Source organism: Oncorhynchus kisutch, linkage group LG18 (assembly GCF_002021735.2).
Source record: "Oncorhynchus kisutch isolate 150728-3 linkage group LG18, Okis_V2, whole genome shotgun sequence".
Lineage (NCBI taxonomy): Eukaryota > Metazoa > Chordata > Actinopteri > Salmoniformes > Salmonidae > Oncorhynchus > Oncorhynchus kisutch.
Window position 1 is genome coordinate 569,865 of NC_034191.2, and position 25,596 is coordinate 595,460.

The following is a 25,596-nucleotide window of genomic DNA, read 5'->3' on the forward strand; positions in this document are numbered from 1 at the left end:
ATAGGGAATAGGGTACCATTTTGGACACAGTCTGACTGCACTCTTAGAAAAAAGGGTTTCAAACGGGTTGTTTGGCTGTCCCCATAGGATAACCCATGTAGAACACTCTGTGTAAATGGTTCTACATGGAACTCAAAAAGATTATATTTAAAATCAAATCAAATTTGATTGATATTTGGAACCAAAAAGGGTTCTTCAAAGGGTTTTCCTATGGGGACAGCCAGAATAACCCCTTCAGGTTGTAGATTGCACCTTCAAACAGTAACTTTAAAATGTTTACTCTTTCACGGCAGTGCAGTTGTGTTTCCAATAGAAGTAATGTGTTACGTTGGCTACAAAGCTTTTTGGGACAGCTCTATCCCTCACTCTGGTAACTGTGTGTACAGAATAGTCTGGTAACTGTGTGTACATTATAGTCTGGTAACTGTGTGTACAGAATAGTCTGGTAACGGTGTGTACAGAATAGTCTGGTAACTGTGTGTACAGAATAGTCTGGTAACTGTGTGTACAGAATAGTCTTGTAACTGTGTGTACAGAATAGTCTGGTAACTGTGTGTACAGAATAGTCTTGTAACTGTGTGTACAGAATAGTCTGGTAACTGTGTGTACAGAATAGTCTGGTAACTGTGTGTACAGAATAGTCTGGTAACTGTGTGTACAGAATAGTCTTGTAACTGTGTGTACAGAATAGTCTGGTAACTGTGTGTACAGAATAGTCTTGTAACTGTGTGTACAGAATAGTCTTGTAACTGTGTGTACAGAATAGTCTGGTAACTGTGTGTACAGAATAGTCTGGTAACTGTGTGTACAGAATAGTCTGGTAACTGTGTGTACAGAATAGTCTGGTAACTGTGTGTACATTATAGTCTGGTAACTGTGTGTACAGAATAGTCTGGTAACTGTGTGTACAGAATAGTCTGGTAACTGTGTGTACAGAATAGTCTGGTAACTGTGTGTACAGAATAGTCTTGTAACTGTGTGTACAGAATAGTCTGGTAACTGTGTGTACAGAATAGTCTTGTAACTGTGTGTACAGAATAGTCTGGTAACTGTGTGTACAGAATAGTCTGGTAACTGTGTGTACAGAATAGTCTGGTAACTGTGTGTACAGAATAGTCTTGTAACTGTGTGTACAGAATAGTCTGGTAACTGTGTGTACAGAATAGTCTGGTAACTGTGTGTACAGAATAGTCTGGTAACTGTGTGTACAGAATAGTCTGGTAACTGTGTGTACAGAAGAGTCTGGTAACTGTGTGTACAGAAGAGTCTGGTAGCTGTGTGTACAGAATAGTCTTGTAACTGTGTGTACAGAATAGTCTTGTAACTGTGTGTACAGAATAGTCTGGTAACTGTGTGTACAGAATAGTCTGGTAACTGTGTGTACAGAATAGTCTGGTAACTGTGTGTACAGAATAGTCTGGTAACTGTGTGTACAGAATAGTCTGGTAACTGTGTGTACAGAATAGTCTGGTAACTGTGTGTACAGAATAGTCTGGTAACTGTGTGTACAGAATAGTCTTGTAACTGTGTGTACAGAATAGTCTGGTAACTGTGTGTACAGAATAGTCTTGTAACTGTGTGTACAGAATAGTCTGGTAACTGTGTGTACAGAATAGTCTGGTAACTGTGTGTACAGAATAGTCTGGTAACTGTGTGTACAGAATAGTCTGGTAACTGTGTGTACAGAATAGTCTGGTAACTGTGTGTACAGAATAGTCTGGTAACTGTGTGTACAGAATAGTCTGGTAACTGTGTGTACAGAATAGTCTGGTAACTGTGTGTACAGAATAGTCTTGTAACTGTGTGTACAGAATAGTCTTGTAACTGTGTGTACAGAATAGTCTTGTAACTGTGTGTACAGCATAGTCTGGTAACTGTGTGTACAGAATAGTCTGGTAACTGTGTGTACATTATAGTCTGGTAACTGTGTGTACAGAATAGTCTGGTAACTGTGTGTACAGAATAGTCTGGTAACTGTGTGTACAGAATAGTCTGGTAACTGTGTGTACAGAATAGTCTGGTAACTGTGTGTACAGAATAGTCTGGTAACTGTGTGTACAGAAGAGTCTGGTAACTGTGTGTACAGAATAGTCTGGTAACTGTGTGTACAGAATAGTCTGGTAACTGTGTACAGAATAGTCTGGTAACTGTGTGTACAGAATAGTCTTGTAACTGTGTGTACAGAATAGTCTGGTAACTGTGTGTACAGAATAGTCTGGTAACTGTGTGTACAGAATAGTCAGGTAACTGTGTGTACAGAATAGTCTGGTAACTGTGTGTACAGAATAGTCTGGTAACTGTGTGTACAGAATAGTCTGGTAACTGTGTGTACAGAATAGTCTGGTAACTGTGTGTACAGAATAGACTGGTAACTGTGTGTACAGAATAGTCTTGTAACTGTGTGTACATTATAGTCTGGTAACTGTGTGTACAGAATAGTCTGGTAACTGTGTGTACAGAATAGTCTGGTAACTGTGTGTACAGAATAGTCTGGTAACTGTGTGTACAGAATAGTCTGGTAACTGTGTGTACAGAATAGTCTGGTAACTGTGTGTACAGAATAGTCTGGTAACTGTGTGTACAGAATAGTCTGGTAACTGTGAATGCTGTATGTTGCAGATCTGGGGTCCTTCAGTGGGAGGACGAGAGGAGGCGTGTCTGTAAGGGAAGGACAAGGAGTGGTGCTCATGTGTACTCCGCCCCCTCATTCACCAGGTAAGACCCTGACCCCTAACCCTTCTCATGTATACTCCACCCCCTCATTCACCAGGTAAGACCCTGACCCCTGACCTCTAACCCCTAACCCTGCTCATGTATACTCCACCCCCTCATTCATCAGGTAAGACCCTGACCCCTAACCCCTAACCCTTCTCATGTATACTCCACCCCCTCATTCACCAGGTAAGACCCTGACCCCTGACCCCTAACCCTGCTCATGTATACTCTACCCCCTCATTCACCAGATGAGACCCTGACCTCTAACCCCTAACCCTTCTCATGTATACTTCACCTCCTCATTCACCAGGTAAGACCCTGACCCCTGACCCCTAACCCCTAACCCTGCTCATGTATACTCCACCCCCTCATTCACCAGATGAGACCCTGACCCCTAACCCCTAACCCTGCTCATGTATACTTCACCCCCTCATTCACCAGGTCAGACCCTGACCCCTGACCCCTAACCCCTAACCCTGCTCATGTATACTTCACCCCCTCATTCACCAGGTATGATTATTTAGCCTCAGCATCCCAAACAGGCAGATGATGCATGTGTATTGTTACAAAATATCTTCATCATCACATAATGCTTTAATCAGCCATATACCAATGTAGGATCTTCATTTGAGCCAGTTTGGTACAATAGGAAAATAATCCTGCAGAAACAGGAAAGGTGAATGAAAGGTGAATGATTATAATTGATCAACATTTTTTTTAAGGGTTGATCCATTTTTTGTTAGGGAAAATCAGGTCAAAAAGAGGAAATTATTAACTTTAGAAGCCTTTTTGAAACTCAAATACACTACAAGTTTGCATTTCCTGCTTTACATTAAATTCTCAGCAACAAAATAATGATCAAATTAAGATCTTTCATCTGTTTATGGACAGCCAGGTCACTCCCTATTCCTCTCCACTCCTTTTCCTCTCCCTCTTCCTCTCCCTCTCCTACTCCCTCTCCTGTTCCTCTCCTCTTCCTCTCCTACTCCCGCTCCTGTTCCTCTCCTCTGCCTCTCATTTTCCTCTTCTCTTCTCTTCCTCTCCACTCCTCTTCCTCTCATCTCCCTCTTCCTCTTCCTCTCATCTCCCTCTTCCTCTTCCTCTCCTCTCCTCTCCTCTCCTCTCCTCTCCTCTCCTCTCCTCTCCTCTCCTCTCCTCTCCTCTCCTCTCCTCTCCTCTCCTCTCCTCTCCTCTCCTCTCCTCTCCTCTCCTCTCCTCTCCTCTCCTCTCCTCTCCTCTCCTCTCCTCTCCTCTCCGTCTTGCTCTCCTCTCCCTCTCCTCTCCTTTCCACATCTTCCTCTTCCTCTCTTCTCCTCTCACTCTTCCTCTTCCTCTGCTCTCCTGTCCTCTTCCTCTGCTCTCCTCTCCCTCTCCCTCTTCCTCTTCCTCTCCTTTCCTGTCCTCTTATTCTCCCTCTTCCTCTCTTCTCCTCTTCCTCTTTGTCTTCCTCTTCTCTTCCTCTTCCTCTCCTATCATTCTTCATCTCCCTCTTCCTCTCCTCTCCCTCTTCTCTTCCTCTCCTCTCCTCTATTTTCCTCTTCTCTTCATTTCCTCTCTTCTCCCTCTTCCTCACCTTAAAAAAAGCCATATTATAACATGTTAGTTCATATGCCTTGACACTGTGATATATAGGCCTAAGGCCAAGACAATAAGAAGACACAGTGGCAGAATAATTTCAACCACACCTTTGTTTCATCACAAAACCGGAGAGCAACCTCTGTCCGGTGGAGTCCACAAAGCATATTGTATGTAACAAACAGTTACATGACCTACAGCACGGTCAAGCAAGTTCATGTTACCGCAAGTCACAAAGAAAACAGGAGCTGCCAGCACCATTTCAACTTCAACATTTCAACATCATCAAATCACTTATGCTTAGTTTAATAGAGTGACAACTTAAATATACCAAAAATGATTTAGTCCAATCAAATGATGTGGCTGTCCAAGGGACTGATTTATGTGTGTGTCTGTGAGTGCAAGTAGAAAATAAAATGTTGACACCGTACTTATAGAGAAATGCCAAATCCATCCTCCTAACTATCATGACGGTCTATGACTCTGTCATACACTTTTAGTGTTAGTTTTAACAAGTAATATCTAACAGATTACACAACATATACAAAATACACACACATATAAGTAGGAATGAATTAACACTATATACAGTGGCAAGAAAAAGTATGTTAGCCCTTTGGAATTACCTGGATTTCTGCATAAATTGCTCATAAAATTTGATCTGATATTCATCTTAGTCAAAACAATAGACAAACACAGTGTGCTTAACCTAATAACACACAAAGTATTATATTTTTCTTGTCTATATTGAATACATCATTTAAACATTCACAGTGTAGGCTGAAAAAAGTATGTGAACCCCTAGGCTAACGACTTCTCCAAAAGAGATCTCAGAAGACCTCAGATTTAGAATGGATGACTTGCATGAAGATGGAAAGGCTTACAAAAGTATATCTAAATTCCATGATGTCCATCAGTCCACAGTAAGACAAATGGTCTATACAGTGAGGGGAAAAAGGATTTGAACCCCTGCTGATTTTTGCCCACTGACAAAGAAATGATCAGTCTATAATTGTAATTGTAGGTTTATTTGAACAGTGAGAGACAGAACAACAACAACAAAATCCAGATAAACGCATGTCAAAATGTTATAAATTGATTTGCATTTCAATGAGGGAAATAAGTATTTGACCCCCTCTCAATCAAAGATTGCTGGCTCCCAGGTGTCTTTTATACAGGTAACGAGCTGAGATTAGGAGCACAGTCTTAAAGAGAGTGCTTCTAATCTCAGCTTGTTACCATGTATAAAAGACACCAGTCCACAGAAGCAATCAATCAATCTGATTCCAAACTCTCCACCATGGCAAAGACCTAAGAGCTCTCCAAGGATGTCAGGGACAAGATTGTAGACCTACACAAGGCTGGAATGGGCTACAAGACCATCGCCAAGCAGATTGGTGAGAAGGTGACAACAGTTGGTGCAATTATTCGCAAATGGACGAAACACAAAATAACTGTCAATCTCCCTCGGCCTGGGGCTCCATGCAAGAGCTCACCTTGTGGAGTTGCAATGATCATGAGAACGGTGATGAATCAGCCCAGAACTACACGGGAGGATCTTGTCAATGATCTCAAGGCAGCTGGGACCCTAGCACCAAGAAAACAATTGGTAACACACTACGCCGTGAAGGACTGAAATCCTGCAGCGCCCGCAAGGTCCCCCTGCTCAAGAAAGCACATATACATGCCCGTCTGAAGTTTGCCAATGAACATCTGAATGATTCAGAGGACAACTGGGTGAAAGTGTTGTGGTCAGATGAGACCAAAATGGAGTTCTTTGACATCAACCCAACTCGCTGTGTTTGGAGGAGGAGGAATGCTGCTTATGACCCCAGAAAACCATCCCATCGCCAAACATGGAGGTGGATACATTTTAATTTATTTATTTTTTGTTTTATTTTTATTTTTATTTTACCTTTATTTAACCAGGCAAGTCAGTTAAGAACACATTCTTATTTTCAATGACGGCCTAGGAACAGTGGGTTAACTGCCTGTTCAATGGCAGAACGACAGATTTTGTACCTTGTCAGCTCGGGGATTTGAACTTGCAACCTTTCGGTTACTAGTCCAATGCTCTAACCACTAGGCTACACTGCCGCCCCCTATGCTTATGGTGTAATTTTCTGCTAAGGGGACAGGACAACTTCACCGCATCAAAGGGACAATGGACGGGGCCATGTACTGTCAAATCAAGGCATTGATAATGAGTTGTGGATGGGTATTCCAGCATGACAATGACTCAAAACACACGGCCAAGTCAACAAAGGAGTGGCTCAACAAGAAGCACATTAAGGTCCCGGAGTGGCCTAGCCAGTCTCCAGACCTTAATGCCATAGTTCCCAAACGTCAGCCTCGAAACCTTAATGACTTGGAGAATATCTGCAAAGAGGAGTGGGACAAAATCCCTCCTGAGATGTGTGCAAACCTGGTGGCCAACTACAAGAAACGTCTGACCTCTGTGATTACCAACAAGGGTTTTGCAGAGGGGTCAAATACGTATTTCCCTCATTAAATACAAATGAATTTATAACATTTTTGACATGTGTTTTTCTGGATTTTTTGTTGTTATTCTGTCTCTCACTGTTCAAATAAACCTACCATTAAAATTATAGACGGATCATTTCTTTGTCAGTGGGCAAACGTACAAAATCAGCAGGGGATCAAATACTTTTTTCCCTCACTGTAAATGAAGAAAGTTCAGCACGGTTGCTAAACTCCCTAGGAGTGGCCGTCCTGCAAAGATGACTGCAAGAGCACAGCGCAGAATGCTCAATGAGGTTAAGAAGAATCCTAGAGTGTCAGCTAAAGACACACAAATCTCTGGAACATGCTAACATCTCTGTTGACGGAACTACGATAGGTAAAACACTAAGTAAGAATAGTGTTCATGGGAGGACACCACGGGAAAAATCCACTGCTGTCCAAAAAAAACATTACTGTCTGAAGTTTGCAAAAGCGCACCTGAATGTTCCACACCGCTACTGGCAAAATATTCTGTGGACAAATTAAACAAAAGTTGAGTTGTTTGGAAGGAACACACAACACTGTGTGGAGAAAAAAAGGCACAGCACACCAACATCTAAACATCATCCCAACTGTAAAGTATGGTGGAGGGAGCATCATGGTTTGGGGCTGTTTTGCTGCCTCAGGGCCTGGACAGCTTGTGATCATCGACAGAAAAAATTACTTCCCAACTTTATCAAGACATTTTGCAGGAGAATGTAAGGCTATCTGTCCGCCAATTGAAGCTCAACAGAAGTTGGGTGATGCAACAGGACAACGACCCAAAACACAGAAGTAAATCAACAACAGACTGGCTTCAACAGAAGAAAATACGGCTTCTGGAGTGGCCCAGTCCTGACATCAACTCGATTTGAGATGCTGTGGCATGACCTCAAGAAAGCTGTTAACACCAGACATCCCAAGAATAGTCTTGAACAGAAACAGTTTTGTAAAGAGGAATGGTCCAAAATTCCTTCGGACTGTTGTGCAGGTCTGATCCGCAACTACAGAAAAAGTTTGGTTGAGGTTATTGCTGCCAAAGGAGGGTCAACCAGTTATTGAATCCTCGGGTTCACAAACTTTTCCCACCCTGCACTGTGAATTTTTACATGGTGTGTTCAATAAAGACATGAAAAAGTATAATTGTTTGTGTTTTTAGTTTAAGCGGACTGTGTTATTTTATTGTTGTGACTTAAATGAAGATCAGATCAAACTGAATGACCAATTTATGCAGAAATTCAGGTAATTCCAAAGGGTTCACATAATATTTATTGAACTGTACATACGAGCGATGTCAGAGCGGAACGGACTAAGATACAGTAGCAAAGTATAGAATACAGTATATACATATGAGATGAGTAATTCCAGATATGTAAACATTATTAAAGTGACTAGTGTTCTATTCCTTAAAGTAGCCAGTGATTCCTAGTCTATGCATATAGGCAGCAGCCTCTAATGTGCTTGTGATGGCCTTGAGATAGAAGCTGTCATTCAGTCTCTCGGTCCCAGCTTTGATGTACCTTTACTGACCTCGCCTTCTGGATGATAGCGGTGTGAACAGGCCGTGGCTTGGGTGGTTGATGTGCTTGATGATCTTTATGGCCTTCCTGTGACATGGTGTAGGTGTCCTGGAGGGCAGGTAGTTTGGGTGGTTGATGTCCTTGATGATCTAAAGTAACTGCAAATGTGATTATGCACGTAATGTTTTATTATAATGGTGCATTTTTATGGAGAAAATGATCTTCCCCAAATTTGAAACTCACGCACCGCCTGTGTATGCCAGTTACTTTTCATCTATGCATTTAAATAGCGAACGGAGGACGCTTTTGCCATGGTTCCTTTTCATGCCAGCCTGGTAGGCTATACTCCTGTTGTAAAGAAAAGCAATGAGCTTAATATTAAGAAAGTTGAGAAATAAATATAGAAGGCCTAACCTATAGAACGCTGATGGGATCCTCCTCTTTTTAATAAAGGCCATCACTCTGTTTTCTTGTGCAATTGCATAGCCTATAGAAATGTTGCGCAAACATGAGCTCATGGGCTCTTATTAAGTGTTTGATTTGATTTTCGGTCACATTTGCATTAATGTCAGTAATTAGTGGGACAATAGAGTTCTGAATACCAGACAGTTAGCCTTTTGGTAAGCTACTAATTACCATCAGCAGCATCAGAGATTGGAGAAGCCTGATTACAGTGACTAAACAGTCATGTGGAATTTGACTGTGGTCATGACTCGTGACCGCTGGTGTGGCAGTAATACGGTCACCATAACAACCCTAAACTCAACGTTGATTGGTTATTATTATAATAATTTTTTTTAATCAAGGGATGCCAAATGCTCGCTGGCTTCCCTTGCATTCAATGCTACAGCGGAAAAAATGCCATAATATGTTTGATCAGACAACATCAGATAGATGGGCTACACTTAAAGAGAGAGGTGCGCTGTTTTGCTCAGATGCTTTCTCCAGTGGGATTACATTCAGCCTCTTGTGAATTGAAGGAAAATGATGAAACACAGAGAGACGAAAGATAGTTTATTTGATGTTTTTTTATTTTATTTTTGGAATCCTTGAATACACACCACTGGTCTCCTCTCCCTTCCTCTCTTCTCCTCTACTCTCTCTTTCCTCTTTTCTCCTCCCCCCTCCCCTCCTCCATGCCTCTATACCTCCATGCCATGTCATGGTGGAGAGGGGAGAAATCAGCCACTGCACAGATGTTCACTGAGAGAAAAAAAGATTGAAAACAGTTCAAACACAGTATGATGAATAAGTCAATGTCTAGGTCTATAGAGCTAAAGACTTCTCCTTGATGCCTATGAGTGTTCAGCAGGACTTCTCCTTCATGGCTCTGAGTGTTCAGCGGGACTTCTCCTTCATGGCTCTGAGTGTTCAGCGGGACCTCTCCTTCATGGCTCTGAGTGTTCAGCAGGACTTCTCCTTCGTGGCTCTGAGTATTCAGCAGGACTTCTCCTTGATGGCTCTGAGTGTTCAGCAGGACCTCTCCTTGATTGCTCTGAGTGTTCAGCAGGACTTCTCCTTGATGGCTCTGCATGTTCAGCAGGACTTCTCTTTCATGGCTCTGAGTGTTCAGCAGGACTTCTCCTTCATGGCTCTGAGTGTTCAGCAGGACCTCTCCTTCATGGCTCTGAGTGTTCAGCAGGACCTCTCCTTCATGGCTCTGAGTGTTCAGCAGGACCTCTCCTTCATGGCTCTGAGTGTTCAGCAGGACCTCTCCTTCATGGCTCTGAGTGTTCAGCAGGAAGTCTCCTTGATGGAACTGATTGTTCAGCAGGTGTCATGTGTTTTCCACTTGTTTGTTGTCCAATGTGTATATATATATATATGCTCTTTCCAAAAGTAGTGTACTACTGTATATAGGGAATATGGTGTCATTTGGAACACAGAACAGGAGTAGTGTTTCTGCTGTTTAGGGTTTTAGGCTGGGTTTCAGCTGTTTAGGTTTTAGCCTGTGTTTCTTCTGTTTAGGGTTGTAGGCTGGGTTTCAGCTGTTTGGGGTTTTAGGCTGTTTAGGTTTTAGGCTGGGTTTCTGCTGTTTCAGTTTTAGGCTGGGTTTCTGCTGTTTAGGGTTTTAGGCTGGGTTTCTGCTGTTTGGGGTTTTAGGCTGGGTTTCTGCTGTTTGGGGTTTTAGGCTGCATTTCCGCTGTTTGGGGTTTTAGGCTGGGTTTCTGCTGTTTGGGGTTTTAGGTTGGGTTTCTGCTGTTTGGGATTTTAGGCTGGGTTTCTGCTGTTTGGGGTTTTAGGCTGGGTTTCTGCTGTTTAGGTTTTAGGCTGGGTTTCTGCTGTTTAGGTTTTAGGCTGGGTTTCTGCTGTTTAGGGTTTTAGGCTGGGTTCCTGCTGTTTGGGGTTTTAGGCTGAGTTTCTGCTGTTTGGGTTTTAGGCTGGGTTTCTGCTGTTTGGGGTTTTAGGCTGAGTTTCTGCTGTTTGGGTTTTAGGCTGGGTTTCTGCTGTTTGGGGTTTTAGGCTGGGTTTCTGCTGTTTGGGGTTTTAGGCTGGGTTTCTGCTGTTTAGGTTTTAGGCTGGGTTTCTGCTGTTTTGGGTTTTAGGCTGGGTTTCTGCTGTTTTGGGTTTTAGTCTGGGTTTCAGCTGTTTAGGGTTTTAGGTTGGGTTTCTGCTGTTTGGGGTTTTAGGCTGGGTTTCTGCTGTTTGGGGTTTTAGGCTGGGTTTCTGCTGTTTGGGGTTTTAGGCTGGGCTTCTGCTGTTTCGGGTTTTAGGCTGAGTTTCAGCTGTTTATGGTTTTAGGCTGGGTTTCTGCTGTTTGGGGTTTTAGGCTGGGTTTCTGCTGTTTGGGGTTTTAGGCTGGGTTTCTGCTGTTTATGGTTTTAGGCTGGGTTCCTGCTGTTTGGGGTTTTAGGCTGGGTTTCTGCTGTTTAGGTTTCAGGCTGGGTTTCTGCTGTTTAGGTTTTAGGCTGGGTTTCTGCTGTTTAGGTTTTTCTGCTGGGTTTCTGCTGTTTAGGTTTTCGTCTGGGTTTCCTTATAGCACTTTGTGACATTGGCTGATGTAAAAAGCGCTTTATAAATACATTTGCTTGATTGGTTGATTGGTACAGAGAATGTAGCAGGAATCATTTGATTGACTCGATCAATATGGTATACATTGAATAAATTAATACTTAGCATTTCATGTCAAGTTGACTACATAACACTGGGCTTGTATGTCAAGTTATCACAATGGAGGTTTGATCCTGTGGATACTGCATAGCCTTGTGAAGGTTGAGGATGGGCTGACGTAGTCATGAATAGTATCCATTTAATATGTGCAAGCTTGTTTAAAGGGGCAATATGTGTGTACATGTATATCTTTTTTGGTATATATCAATAATATATAGTCATAGATTCTGGAAGAATATAACTATTAAATGACTAACTATAGTACCCCATCATAACTCAAACTATAAAGTTGTTTTATAAGCGTATTTTTTGTAAACCATCTAATTGTAAAAATAAATAAAAAATAAATGTATAGCCTCAAAACATGTTTTTAACTATAATGTTGATATCATGGATGGGCAGTCCTTGCATCCGTAGCTCTGTCTATGAAGAGTGGTTACATTTCTCCATCCCTCAGAAATGTGCCAAAACAGTGGTGGAATGGTAACTTTGTTGTTGTTTGAAATGAGTTTGCCCCTTTTAAATATTTGGGAGTTTAATGAGTAATACTATTTAGAGGTGTTATGAAAGTGAGGATAATTATACACTTTATAAAGGGAAAATGAAGCAAACGTAGAGGTTGATTTATATTTCATTATTTGGATTGTGTTGGAGGATTAAAAGCTATTAACATGTGGAGATGACAGGGAAATTAGAACAGTGAGGTAATTGAAAATAATTTGGACGCAGTGGAACGTGAAAAAAGGTTATTATTTTCAATTTTATGGCTTTGGCTCTGTATGGGGAGTTGTTCTGTTTTGTTTTTGATCAACGAGAAGATGCTTCTGTGAAGTTATTAACTACTAGATGACCTTTGTGTATATTAGTTGCAGCAGTTTGCTTCAGTTGTGCCGATCAGTCCTTTGCTTGTACTTAATTGGAAATGTATTCCTTATAATTCAACATTCAAGTGAATTTAGTGATTTGTTTTCATCTGAACATTGCGTCAAACATGAATCCATCTTGGATATATCACACAATAACACGAGTGAATACACATTGGATATATCACACCTGAACACTAGTGAATACACATTGGATATATCACACCTGAACACTAGTGAATACACATTGGATATATCACACCTGAACACTAGTGAATACACATTGGATATATCACACAATAACACGAGTGAATACACATCGGATATATCACACCTGAACACTAGTGAATACACATTGGATATATCACACCTGAACACTAGTGAATACACATTGGATATATCACCCCATTAGTTAACTGGAAATCTTTTCCAGGAATGTTCAAGCCTAAACACACTAATGTAATCTATTTGTTCTGTCTATAGAATAACATACATTGTATTGAATAACAGACATTCTATAGGATAACATACATTCTATAGAATAACAGACATTCTATAGAATAGCATACATTCTATAGAATAACATACATTCTATAGAATCACAGACATTCTATAGAATAACAGACATTCTATTGGATAACATGCATTCTAATGGATAACATGCATGCATTCTAATGGATAACATACAGTACATTCTATAGAATAACAGACATTCTATTGGATAACATACATTCTTATCTGTACTATGATGGACACACAATCACACACACACAATCACACACACACACACACACACACACACACACACACACACACACACACACACACACACACACAACGATTCTATCTTCAATATAATTTTTGCATGAATTTCATAGCCCATTGATTTCAGCGTTTAAAATGTGTACATACTTCAGGTTGTTTGAGCCAGACTGATACACCACTGAAGAAACACGCACTGTGTGTGTGTGTTTCTAACTCATCTTGTGTGTGTGCGTCTAGCTCATCTTGTCCTCTCTTTCCTAGAGATTATCTACACCTGGGTTTTCAACGAGTTCCCGTCATTTGTTGCTGAGGACAGCCGGCGGTTTATCTCACAGGTAACGGGCAACCTGTATGTCTCCAAGGTGCAGCCTAGCGACGTGGGCAGCTACATCTGTCTGGTGAAGAACACGGTGACCAACGCCAGGGTCCTCAGCCCGCCCACTCCACTCACACTCAGAACAGATGGTGAGACTCACACCCTTCACACCCCTGTTGTGACTCTCATTAATGTGATGACTGTTATTTATCGAATAATTACCTACTATGTTTAATTGTTACCCGATTAAATGAATAATGTAATAATTATCTCATTAGGAATTTGGGGCACCATGGGAGAAGTTGTTTAACGAGTTACCGTCTCCCGATTTAACTCATGAATTTACACCACCGTTCAAAAGTTTGGGGTCACTTATAAATGTCCTTGTTTTTGAAAGAAAATCACATTTTTGTCCATTAAAATAACATCAAATTGATCAGAAATACAGTGTAGACATTGTTAATGTTGTGAATGACTGGTGTAACTGGAAACTGCATATGATTTTTAATGGAATACCTACATAGGCGTACAGAGGCCCATTATCAGTAACCATCAAACCTGTGTTCCAATGTCACGTTGTGTTAGTTAATCTAAGTTTATCATTTTAAAAGGCTAATTGATCATTAGCAAACCCTTTTGCAATTATGTTTTCACAGCTGAAAACTGTTGTTCTGATTAAAGAAGCAATAAAACCGGCCTTCTTTAGACTAGTTGAGTATCTGGAGCATTTACAATTGTGGGTTGGATTACAGCCTCAAAATGGCCAGAAACAAAGGACTTTCTTCTGAAACTCGTCAGTCTATTCTTGTTCTGAGAAATGAAGGCTATTCCATGCGAGAAATTGGCAAGAAATTGAGGATCTCGTACAACGCTTTGCACTACTCCCTTCACAGAACAGAGCATACTGGCTCTAACCAGAAAGGTAAGAGGAGTGAGAGGACCTGGTGCACAACTGAGCAAACGATCAAGTACATTAGAGTGTCTAGTTTGAGAAACAGACGCATCACAAGTCCCCAACTGGCTGCTTCATTAAATAGTACCCACAAAACACCAGTCTCCACGTCAACATTGAAGAGGCGACTCCGGGATGCTTGGCCCTTCTTCTTCAGATGGCTTTTTCCTTAGTTCTCTGGTCTAAGTCTCTGATTGTCCACAAGAAGTCACAATGTCCTTCTTCTTGGTTGTCTGTTTACTTGGACTCGTTCTGGAAGAGTGGTCTCCTGAGGACGGCTAGTCAGCCGTGTTGATGATCCCCAGAGTGGTGATGAGAGCAGTTTAGGCGACGATGATTCGGAGAGAATAACCGGATGGTCCTACTTAAATTCACCTTCTAAGATACAGAACTTAGAACTGCTACCGTAACAATGATTGTTAGAGGTTCCTTTGTCTTCTTCAACCCTGTGTTGATTCGCAGGGTCATGGCTAATGTGGACCTAGCTGCAGCTTGTGGTCCATTTAGTCTGATATGTTCCTTCTTAACTCAATCTTTTATACCCTTGGGTATATACCCTCGGGTAAGAAAGGGGGTGTTTTTGTCGTGCTGATACACTCTCTTTGCTCCCTGGGCACTGGGTTATGAGGCAAACTATCTTAATTACAATGATCTCATTAGAGATCTAAAATCACAATCCTATCATCACAAAAACATAGACTTTTTCCTTGATATTTTCTATACAATGTATAGGATGTAAACCTGATATACACCGTGTAAAAGCTCTTCAAGTTACAATGTTTTCATTATGAAGTCTTTATACAAGTTTTAATGAGATCACAAAATATAAATGAACTTTCCATATTCCATCTCTCATCATTCCCAAAATTCGGATGTTGAAATGTATTGTCCCAGTGTTCATTGTTTGATTTTGAAGTTTTGGGCATTGAAGTTTTGCGCAGCAAAATGGACCATCCTCCCTACTCCCCATGAACCCTCCTCCCCTCTCTCCCTGGACCCTCCTCACCCCTCTCCCTGGACCCTCCTCACCCCTCTCCCTGGACCCTCCTCACCCCTCTCCCTGGACCCTCCTCACCCCTCTCCCTGGACCCTCCTCACCCCTCTCCCTGGACCCTCCTCACCCCTCTCCCTGGACCCTCCTCCCCTCTCTCCCTGGACCCTCCTCCCCTCTCTCCCTGGACCCTCCTCCCCTCTCTCCCTGGACCCTCCTCACCCCTCTACAATGACCCTCCTCACCCCTCTCCCTGGACCCTCCTCACCCGTCTCCCTGGACCCTCCTCACCCCTCTCCCTGGACCCTCCTCACCCCTCTCCCTGGACCCTCCTCACCCCTCTCCCTGGACCCCCCTCACCCCTCTCCCTGGACCTTCCTCACCCGTCTCCCTGGACCCTCCTCACCCCTCTCCCTGGACCCTCCTCAACCCTCTTTGCAAATAGTCTGGGCAGCCATTTGACCAGATGTTCAGGAGTCTTATGGCTTGGGGAAAGAAGCTCCGGTACCGCTTGCCGTGCAGTAGCAGAGAGAGCGGTCTATGACTAGGGTGGCCTTCCTCTGACACAGCCTGGTATAGAGGTCCTGGATTGCAGGAAGCTATTACCCTCTGTAGTGCCTTGCGGTCGGATGCCGAGCAGTTGCCATACCAGGCAGTGATGCAACCAGTCAGGATGCTCTCAATGGTGCAGCTGTAGAACCTTTTGAGGATCTGAGGACCCATGCCAAATCCTTTCAGTCTCCTGAGGGGAAATATGTTTTGTTGTGCCCTCTTCACGACTGTCTTGATGTGCTTGGACCATGTTAGTTTGTTGGTAATGTGGACACCAAGGAACTTAAAGCTCTCAACCTGCTCCACTGCAACCCCGTCAATGAGAATGGGGGCGTGCTCAGTCCTCTTTTACCTGTAGTCCACAATCATCTTCTTAGTCTCGGTTACGCTGAGGGAGAAGTTGTTGTCCTGGCACCACATGGCCAGGTCTCTGACTTCCTCCCTATAGTCTGTCTCATTGTTGTCGGTGATCAGGCCTACCACTGTTGTGTCATCGGCAAATGTAATGACGGTGTTGGAGTCGTACCGGGCCGTGCAGTCATGAGTGAACAGGGAGTACAGGAGGGGACTGAGTATGCACACCTGAGGGGCCCCTGTGTTGAGGATCAGCGTGGCGGATGTGTTGTTACCTACCTTTACCACCTGGGGGCGGCCCATTAGGAAGGATCCAGTTGCAAAGGGAGGTGTTTAGTATCAGAGTCCTTAGCCTATTGATGAGCTTTTACGGCACTATGATGTTGAACGCTGAGCTATAGTCAATGAATAGCATTCTCACATAGGTGTTCCTTTTGTCCAGGTGTGAAAGGGCAGTGTGGAGTGCAAAAGACATTGCATCATCTGTGGATCTGTTGGGGCAGTATGCCAATTGGAGTGGGTCTAGGGTTTCTGGGAGGATGGTGTCGATGTGAGCCATGACCAGCCTTTCAAAGCACTTCATGGCTAGAGATGTGAGTGCTATGGGTTGGTTGTAATTTAGGCATCTTACCTTAGTGTTCTTGGGCACAGGGACTATGGTGGTCTGCTTAAAACATGTTGGTATTACAGGCTCAGACAGGGACAGGTTGAAAATGTCAGTGAAGACACTTGCCAGTTGGTCAGCGCATCCTCGCAGGACAGGTCCTGGTTATCCGTCTGGCCAAGCGGCCTTGTGAATGTGGACATGTTTAAAGGTCTTACTCACATTAGCTACGGAGAGTGTGATCACACAGTCTTCTGGAACAGCTGGTGCTCTCATGCATGTTTCAGTGTTATTTGCCTTGCAGTGAGCATAGAAGTAGTTTAGCTCATCTGGTAGGCTTGTGTCACTGGGCAGCTCTCGGCTGTGACTCCCTTTGTAGTCTGTAATGGTTTGCAAGCCCTGCCACATCCGACGAGCGTCAGATCCGATATAGTACGATTAGATCTTAGTCCTGTATTGATGCCTTGCCTGTTTGATGGTTCGTCGGAGGGTATAGGGATTTCTTAAAAGCTTCCAGGTTAGAGTCCTGCTTCTTGAAAGCGGCAGCTCTACTCTTTGGCTCAGTGTGGATGCTGCCTGTAATCCAAGGCTTCTGGTTGGGGTATGCACGTACAGTCACTGTTGGGACGATGTCATCGATGCACTTATTGATGAAGCCAATGACTGATGTGGTGTACTCCCCAGAACGTATTCCAGTCTGTGCTAGCAAAACAGTCATGTAGCTTAACATCTGCTTCCTCTGAAAACGTTTTTATTGACCGAGTCACTGCTGCTTCCTGCTTTAATTTTTGCTTGTAAGCAGGAATCATGAGGATAGAATTATGTCCAGATATGCCAAATGGAGGGTGAGGGAGAGCTTTGTACGCGTCGCTGTGTGGAGTAAAGGTGGTCTAGAGTTCCTTTTCCTCTGGGATCACATTTTAACATACTGATAAACATTTAGTAAAGCGGATGTAAGTTTCCCTGCATTAAACAAGCCTTATGGACTACAGCTTTCGACAGACACGTTCCTCCCATCAGCCCTATAGACTACAGCTTGAGATAGACACATGACTCCCATCAGCCCTATAGAGTACAGCTTGAGACAGACACATGACTCCCATCAGCCCTATAGAGTACAGCTTGAGACAGACACATGACTCCCATCAGCCCTATAGAGTACAGCTTGAGACAGACACATGACTCCCATCAGCCCTATAGAGTACATCTTTAGACAGACACATGACTCCCATCAGCCCCAGACAACTCTTTAACATTACCCAGGTTGATGTGACACTACCAAGTGTTTGGTTTCACACACTGCACCCTTCTCAGCCCTGACATTTCCAGAACATGAACCATGTGTTTGTGTGAGTGCTGTGTATGGATCAATATTGTTGTTAGACTGTAACCTTTATCATGCCCTTATATAAACCAGGTGTGATTTAATGATGGACCCTAGGGAAAGCTTTGAAACTGAAAGATTTCAGATTGATTTCCTTCGCCTCTAAACTCTTTCATTCATTTTAACATTGACTTCCTCCTCTCAATGAAAGAGCAGGTCTTCTCTCTCCCTGTCATCATGACGTCATCATGACGTGATTCCCAGGTGGAAACCTAATGGCAGATTTACTGTCAAAATGACGTGATTCCCAGGTGAAACCTAATGGCAGATTGACTGTCATCATGACGTGATTCCCAGGTGGAAACCTAATGGCAGATTGACTGTCATCATGACGTGATTCCCAGGTGGAAACCTAATGGCAGATTGACTGTCATCATGATGTGATTCCCAGGTGGAAACCTAATGGCAGATTGACTGTCATCATGATGTGATTCCCAGGTGGAAACCTAATGGCAGATTGACTGTCATCATGATGTGATTCCCAGGTGGAAACCTAATGGCAGATTGACTGTCATCATGATGTGATTCCCAGGTGGAAACCTAATGGCAGATTGACTGTCATCATGATGTGATTCCCAGGTGGAAACCTAATGGCAGATTGACTGTCATCATGACGTGATTCCCAGGTGGAAACCTAATGGCAGATTGACTGTCATCATGATGTGATTCCCAGGTGGAAACCTAATGGCAGATTGACTGTCATCATGACGTGATTCCCAGGTGGAAACCTAATGGCAGATTGACTGTCATCATGATGTGATTCCCAGGTGGAAACCTAATGGCAGATTGACTGTCATCATGATGTGATTCCCAGGTGGAAACCTAATGGCAGATTGACTGTCATCATGATGTGATTCCCAGGTGGAAACCTAATGGCAGATTGACTGTCATCATGATGTGATTCCCAGGTGGAAACCTAATGGCAGATTGACTGTCATCATGATGTGATTCCCAGGTGGAAACCTAATGGCAGATTGACTGTCATCATGATGTGATTCCCAGGTGGAAACCTAATGGCAGATTGACTGTCATCATGATGTGATTCCCAGGTGGAAACCTAATGGCAGATTGACTGTCATCATGACGTGATTCCCAGGTGGAAACCTAATGGCAGATTGACTGTCATCATGACGTGATTCCCAGGTGGAAACCTAATGGCAGATTGACTGTCATCATGATGTGATTCCCAGGTGGAAACCTAATGGCAGATTGACTGTCATCATGATGTGATTCCCAGGTGGAAACCTAATGGCAGATTGACTGTCATCATGACGTGATTCCCAGGTGGAAACCTAATGGCAGATTTAGATCTGTAGTGCATGAGCACTCAGGTACTCCACCTGCAAATGATCTAATATTTCACACACTTATGTGTACATAAACATGAAATCAGATATTCATTTGAAAGGATGTGGGGATGTTCCTCTTGTTTTGCTGAGGGCCGCAGCTCTGCATGCCGTAGAGAGGGACACAATGGCAATAGCACAGGAACAATATAGAAACTCTAAATAAATAGTCAGGGAAGCTGTATCTTTACACACACACACACACACACACACACACACACACACACACACACACACACACACACACACACACACACACACACACACACACACACACACACACACACACACACACACACACACACACACACACACACACACACACACAAATGTGCTTTGATGAAACTAGCCATCAGGGAAATCATCTCTCCTGCATAAAATAAACTGAATCAGTGGTGAATGGGATCCTAGGTCTTTTATAAAAGCCTCTCAGGGGTCTAGGCTGGGACGGTGGTCCTGGAGAGAGGAGAGGTGTTCGATTAAGGTGTCTCTCACTCTCTCATCTCAGGGTTTTAATACGTTTGACTAAACAGAGGGCCGTCCATCAGCACCTAGCACATCACAGGAGCTTGTCATTGTCAAGGTTTCAGAGGACCATTGAGAATGCGTTCCCAGGTTCCCAATGCGTTTTGATGAAAATGACTTTCATGCCCGGAAAGCAGGTAGCGGTTGGCGGAAGTGGTTGATGTGGCAGGATGTATTTATGAGATACAACGTCCCTTCCAGCTACAGCTCCTCTCTCTTTCTGACTGGATTTGCATAATCTTGTTGTTGTGAAATGCTCCTTAGAGATGTACAGAATTCTAAACTCGTTACCATAGTAAATTGGATTGTTCCTCTCATTTACAAAGATGGAAAATGAGAATGGGACCTGCTCACTTAAACAGGCTGGCAGTCCTGTTTAGATATCATATCATGGTCTGGTGAGGTTCTTGAGGAGGGGTACTTGAGTACAGGGTGTGCTCGGGGTAGTATGGGTACTAAGGGTAGCATCTCTCATCCGGAACAAAAACGTGTCTAATTCAAGGCTGTACAGCCCATTACACCAAACATTTTCTTGACAGCCACAGTTTTTGGTAAGCCTCCCACTTATTCAGCCTCGGCCTTATGTACTGAGAATCTGTGTCTAAAAGGCTGAAAATGACATTGGCACACCTTACTCTGAATCCCTCGGGGCCTGCAAGCTGTGTCTGCCCACAGCTGCTGGAGTCTGACCAATTTGAGCGTGCAATCCATGCCGCTGACCAATGAGATGCTGGTATCTGTGCCCCAGAGCAAGTGGATGGTAATTACCTTGGAGGTTTAGAAGCTCAAGCTGGATCTGTGTGTTGCCTCACCTCTGTCCTGTCCTTGTTCTAACACTCTTAATCAAACCCGCCTCACTGCATCTGGGCTCTGTTACACCCCCTGCGGTAAAGTCATGGATCTTCCCTTCACAACGCAACAGGATGAAATGAGGAGAATGGAAGAGATGGGCAGTTAGACAGACAGACAAGATTGATGAGTTCCTGTGTTAGGGACAGAGTGTCAGAGTGGGAGCACACAGCTCCCACTGGGAGATTAATTTGTTAGGAGACAATGGAGTTGTAAAAGTGTTGCAGATAATGTGGTGCAGATACCAAGGGGGTTGGGAACATATGCAAGGGCACTGCTTAATATAAATGGCGCATCCATTTTGATACCGTTTTGATTGCAATATATACTCCAGTCTGTGCTTCTAGTGGGTTGTATTTAAACAAATAAAAGGGCTACATGGAGATAATCTGACCTCTCTGCCCTTACTTCAGCTAAATATATTATACTGAAATGGCCCTCACTTCAGCTAAATATATTCTACCGAAATGGTTGGCCCTCACTTCAGCTAAATATATTCTACTGAAATGGCCCTCACTTCAGCTAAATATATTCTACTGAAATGGCCCTCACTTCAGCTAAATATATTCTACTGAAATGGCCCTCACTTCAGCTAAATATATTCTACTGAAATGGCCCTCACTTCAGCTAAATATATTCTACTGAAATGGATGGCCCTCACTTCAGCTAAATATATTCTACCGAAATGGATGGCCCTCACTTCAGCTAAATATATTATACTGAAATGGCCCTCACTTTAGCTAAATATATTATACTGAAATGGCCCTCACTTTAGCTAAATATATTCTACCGAAATGGTTGGCCCTCACTTCAGCTAAATATATTCTACCGAAATGGCCCTCACTTTAGCTAAATATATTCTACCGAAATGGATGGCCCTCATTTTAGCTAAATATATTCTACCGAAATGGTTGGCCCTCACTTCAGCTAAATATATTCTACCGAAATGGCCCTCACTTTAGCTAAATATATTCTACCCAAATGGCCCTCACTTTAGCTAAATATATTCTACTGAAATGGCCCTCACTTTAGCTAAATATATTATACTGAAATGGCCCTCACTTTAGCTAAATATATTCTACCGAAATGGCCCTCACTTCAGCTAAATATATTCTACCGAAATGGCCCTCACTTTAGCTAAATATATTCTACCGAAATGGATGGCCCTCATTTTAGCTAAATATATTCTACCGAAATGGTTGGCCCTCACTTCAGCTAAATATATTCTACCGAAATGGCCCTCACTTTAGCTAAATATATTCTACCGAAATGGCCCTCACTTTAGCTAAATATATTCTACTGAAATGGTTGGCCCTCACTTCAGCTAAATATATTCTACCGAAATGGCCCTCACTTTAGCTAAATATATTCTACCGAAATGGATGGCCCTCATTTTAGCTAAATATATTATAATGAAAACCTCCCTGAATGTTTGAAGAAATACAAGTGACTGTCCCTTATATCCAAAATAATCATGAAAACAAAGTGGATTGCAGAGAACTACCATTCTAGTTCACTTCTTGGAGTTTTAGAAAAAGTTTTCTGAGACAGTTTTAGAAACTGTAGTTCATCCTCTAAGCGTTACATGGCAAAGCAGGAATTATGATTAGCACACAGGACTGCGGGCCAGAATGCTGTGGGTTCGCAGACCACTGTGGACAAGAGCAGGGGTGGAAATATTTCCTTTATAGTAAAAGCATTGCATGAATCTATCGTTGCATTTGCAGGTCTGAGAAAAAATTGTCTTTCTAAAAATGTCTTCCAAATCTATGCAAGTAGGTCTCACAGTCACACATCAGAATTAAACCTTCATCCATGTTTGTCAAAAGTCAAATTTTGAAGTTGTTTTAAGGTTAGGGTTATGTTTAGGCATTAACACTGAATGGTTAAGGTTTGGGATAGGCTTAAAACAACAATCTGTGGATTCGAACATTGGCACCAGAAGCAGATGCTAACGCCCATCCGCCATCCTCGTCCACAACGCCCTAGCAAAACCGAAACCTACTTGAAGGTAACAGAGCTCACTGTTTCCCCTAGTGGCCTGTGTCCACGTCCTCTCCCATCATCATCAGACATGGATGGACGTCAAATACCGAAACGTCTGTGAACGCGATCCCTGATGCAGTAAAAATTTAAAACATTGAGTAATGACATAAGCTTTAAGCAACATATCTGTCTGTCTTATCATGTGTAGTGTCTGTCTTATAATGTGTAGTGTGTGCAGAGTGTCTGTCTTATAATGTGTAGTGTGTGTAGGTAGAGTGTCTGTCTTATCATGTGTAGAGTCTGTCTTATCATGTGTGTACAGTGTCTGTCTTATCATGTGTAGTGTGTGCAGAGTGTCTGTCTTATCATGTGTAGTGTGTGTAGGTAGAGTGTCTGTCTTATCATGTGTAGAGTCTGTCTTATCATGTGTGTACAGTGTATGTCTTATCATGTGTAGTGTGTGCAGAGTGTCTGTCTTATCATGTGTAGTGTGTGTAGCGTGTCTGTCTTATCATGTGTAGAGTGTCTGTCGTATCATGTGTAGTGTGTCTGTCTTATCATGTGTAGTGTGTCTGTTGTATCATGTGTGGTGTGTGTAGAGTGTCTGTCTTATCATGTGTAGTGTATCTGTCTTATCATGTGTAGTGTGTCTGTCTTATCATGTGTAGTATGTGTAGTGTGTCTGTTGTATCATGTGTGGTGTGTGTAGAGTGTCTGTCTTATCATGTGTAGTTTGTCTGTCTTATCATGTGTAGTTTGTCTGTCTTATCATGTGTAGTGTGTGTAGATTGTCTGTCTTATCATGTGTAGTGTGTGTAGAGTGTATGTCTTATCATGTGTAGAGTGTCTGTCTTATCATGTGTAGTGTGTGTAGAGTCTGTCTTATCATGTGTAGTGTGTGTAGAGTCTGTCTTATCATGTGTAGTGTGTGTAGAGTGTCTGTCTTATCATGTGTAGTGTGTGTAGAGTCTGTCTTATCATGTGTAGTGTGTGTAGAGTGTCTGTCTTATCATGTGTAGTGTGTGTAGAGTCTGTCTTATCATGTGTAGTGTGTGTAGAGTGTCTGTCTTATCATGTATATGTGTGTCCATATGGTGTATTTATATGTTTTTAAAAATCTGATTACCTGATGTGGAATAGAGTTCCATGTAGCCTTGGCTCTATAGTAGTACTATGTGCCTCCCAAAGTCTGTTCTGGACTTGGGGACTGTGAAGAGGCCTCTGGTGGCATGTCTTGTGGGGTATGCATGGGTGTCTGAGCTGTGTGCTAGTAGTTGAAACAGACACCTCGATGCATTCAGCATGTCAACACTTCTTACAAAATCAAGTAGTGATGAAGTCAATCTCTCCTCCACTTAGAGCCATGAGAGATTTATATGCATATTATTAATGTTAGCTCTCCATGCACTGTACATTTAAGGGCCAGCTGCACTCTCCTGTTCTGAGCCACTGTTCCAAGATGGCACTGACAGACATGAAAGCTCTGCTTCTAGCTCCTAGACTAATGTCACTGTAAGGTTGTATTCGGCGCATGAGACAAAGAAGAGGTGGAGAAGAGTTATTCAGAGTGGACTTCTAGTCCGACTCAGGAGGCGTGCACACCATCCACCGCTTCCAAGTATTTTACTCGCTAATGTTCAGTCCTTGGACAATAAAGTAGACAAGCTTAGGGGGGCCGTGCATTATCATGGTGAAACATGAGGTGATGGCGGAGGATGAATGGCACGACAATGGGCCTCAGGATCTCGTCACGGTAACTACCATTGATAAAATACAATTTTGTTCGTTGTCCGTAGCTTATGCCTGCCTGCCCATACCATAACCTCACCGCCACCACCGGGCACTCTGTTCACAACGTTGACATCAGCAAATCCCTCGGCCACACAACGCCTTACACACTGTCTTCCATCTGTCAGGTACAGTTGAAATGGGGATTCATCCATGGAGAGCACACTTCGCCAGCGTTACAGGGGCCATCGAAGGTGAGCTTCTGCCCACTGAAGTCGGTTACGTCGCCAAACTACAGTTAGGTCAAGACCCTTTTGAGGACACGAGCATGCAGATCAGCTTCCCTTAGATGGTTTCCCTTAGAAGCCAAATGTGGAGGTCTTGGGCAGGCGTGGTTGCACGTGGTGTGCCGTTGTGAGGCCAGTTGGTCGTACTGCCAAATTCTCTGAAACGACGTTGGAGGCAACTTATAATAAAGACATCAACATTAAATTATCTTGCAACAGTTCTGGCAGACATTCCTGTGGACAGCATGGCAAATGCATGCTCCCTCAAAACTTGAGATATCTATGGCATTGTGTTGTGTAACAAAACTGCACATTTAATAGAGTGGCCTTATATTGTCCCCAGCGCAAAGTGCACCTGTGTATTGATCCTCCTGTTTAATCAGATTTTTTATATGCCACACCTGTCAGGGGGATGGATTACCTTGGCAAATGAGAAATGCTTATTAACAGGGATGTAAACAAATGTGTACCCAAACAGATATAAGATTTTTGTTCGTATGGAACATTTCTGGGATTTTTTTATTTCATCTCATGAAACATGGCACCAACACTTCACATGCGTTTATAATGTTGTTCAGTCTATTTATTGTGTTTGTTTGGAAAATTTAAGTTTTTGTTATTACCAAAATTGTATTAATATTGGTTGAATATCACATGTTTAAACTAAATAA

General features: G+C 42.8%; 1 protein-coding gene across 1 annotated transcript in view; it reads left to right on the top strand.

The window, feature by feature from the left end:
- The window catches only part of cntn5 (contactin 5), a 237,460-nt gene that overhangs the window by 41,372 nt on the left and 170,492 nt on the right, over positions 1 to 25,596 (top strand). Inside the window, exons 3-4 of the mRNA XM_031796937.1 lie at positions 2,620 to 2,715; positions 13,313 to 13,516. Of these exons, the coding sequence (XP_031652797.1) occupies positions 2,620 to 2,715; positions 13,313 to 13,516 (300 nt within the window). The remainder of the gene's footprint in view (positions 1 to 2,619; positions 2,716 to 13,312; positions 13,517 to 25,596) is intronic.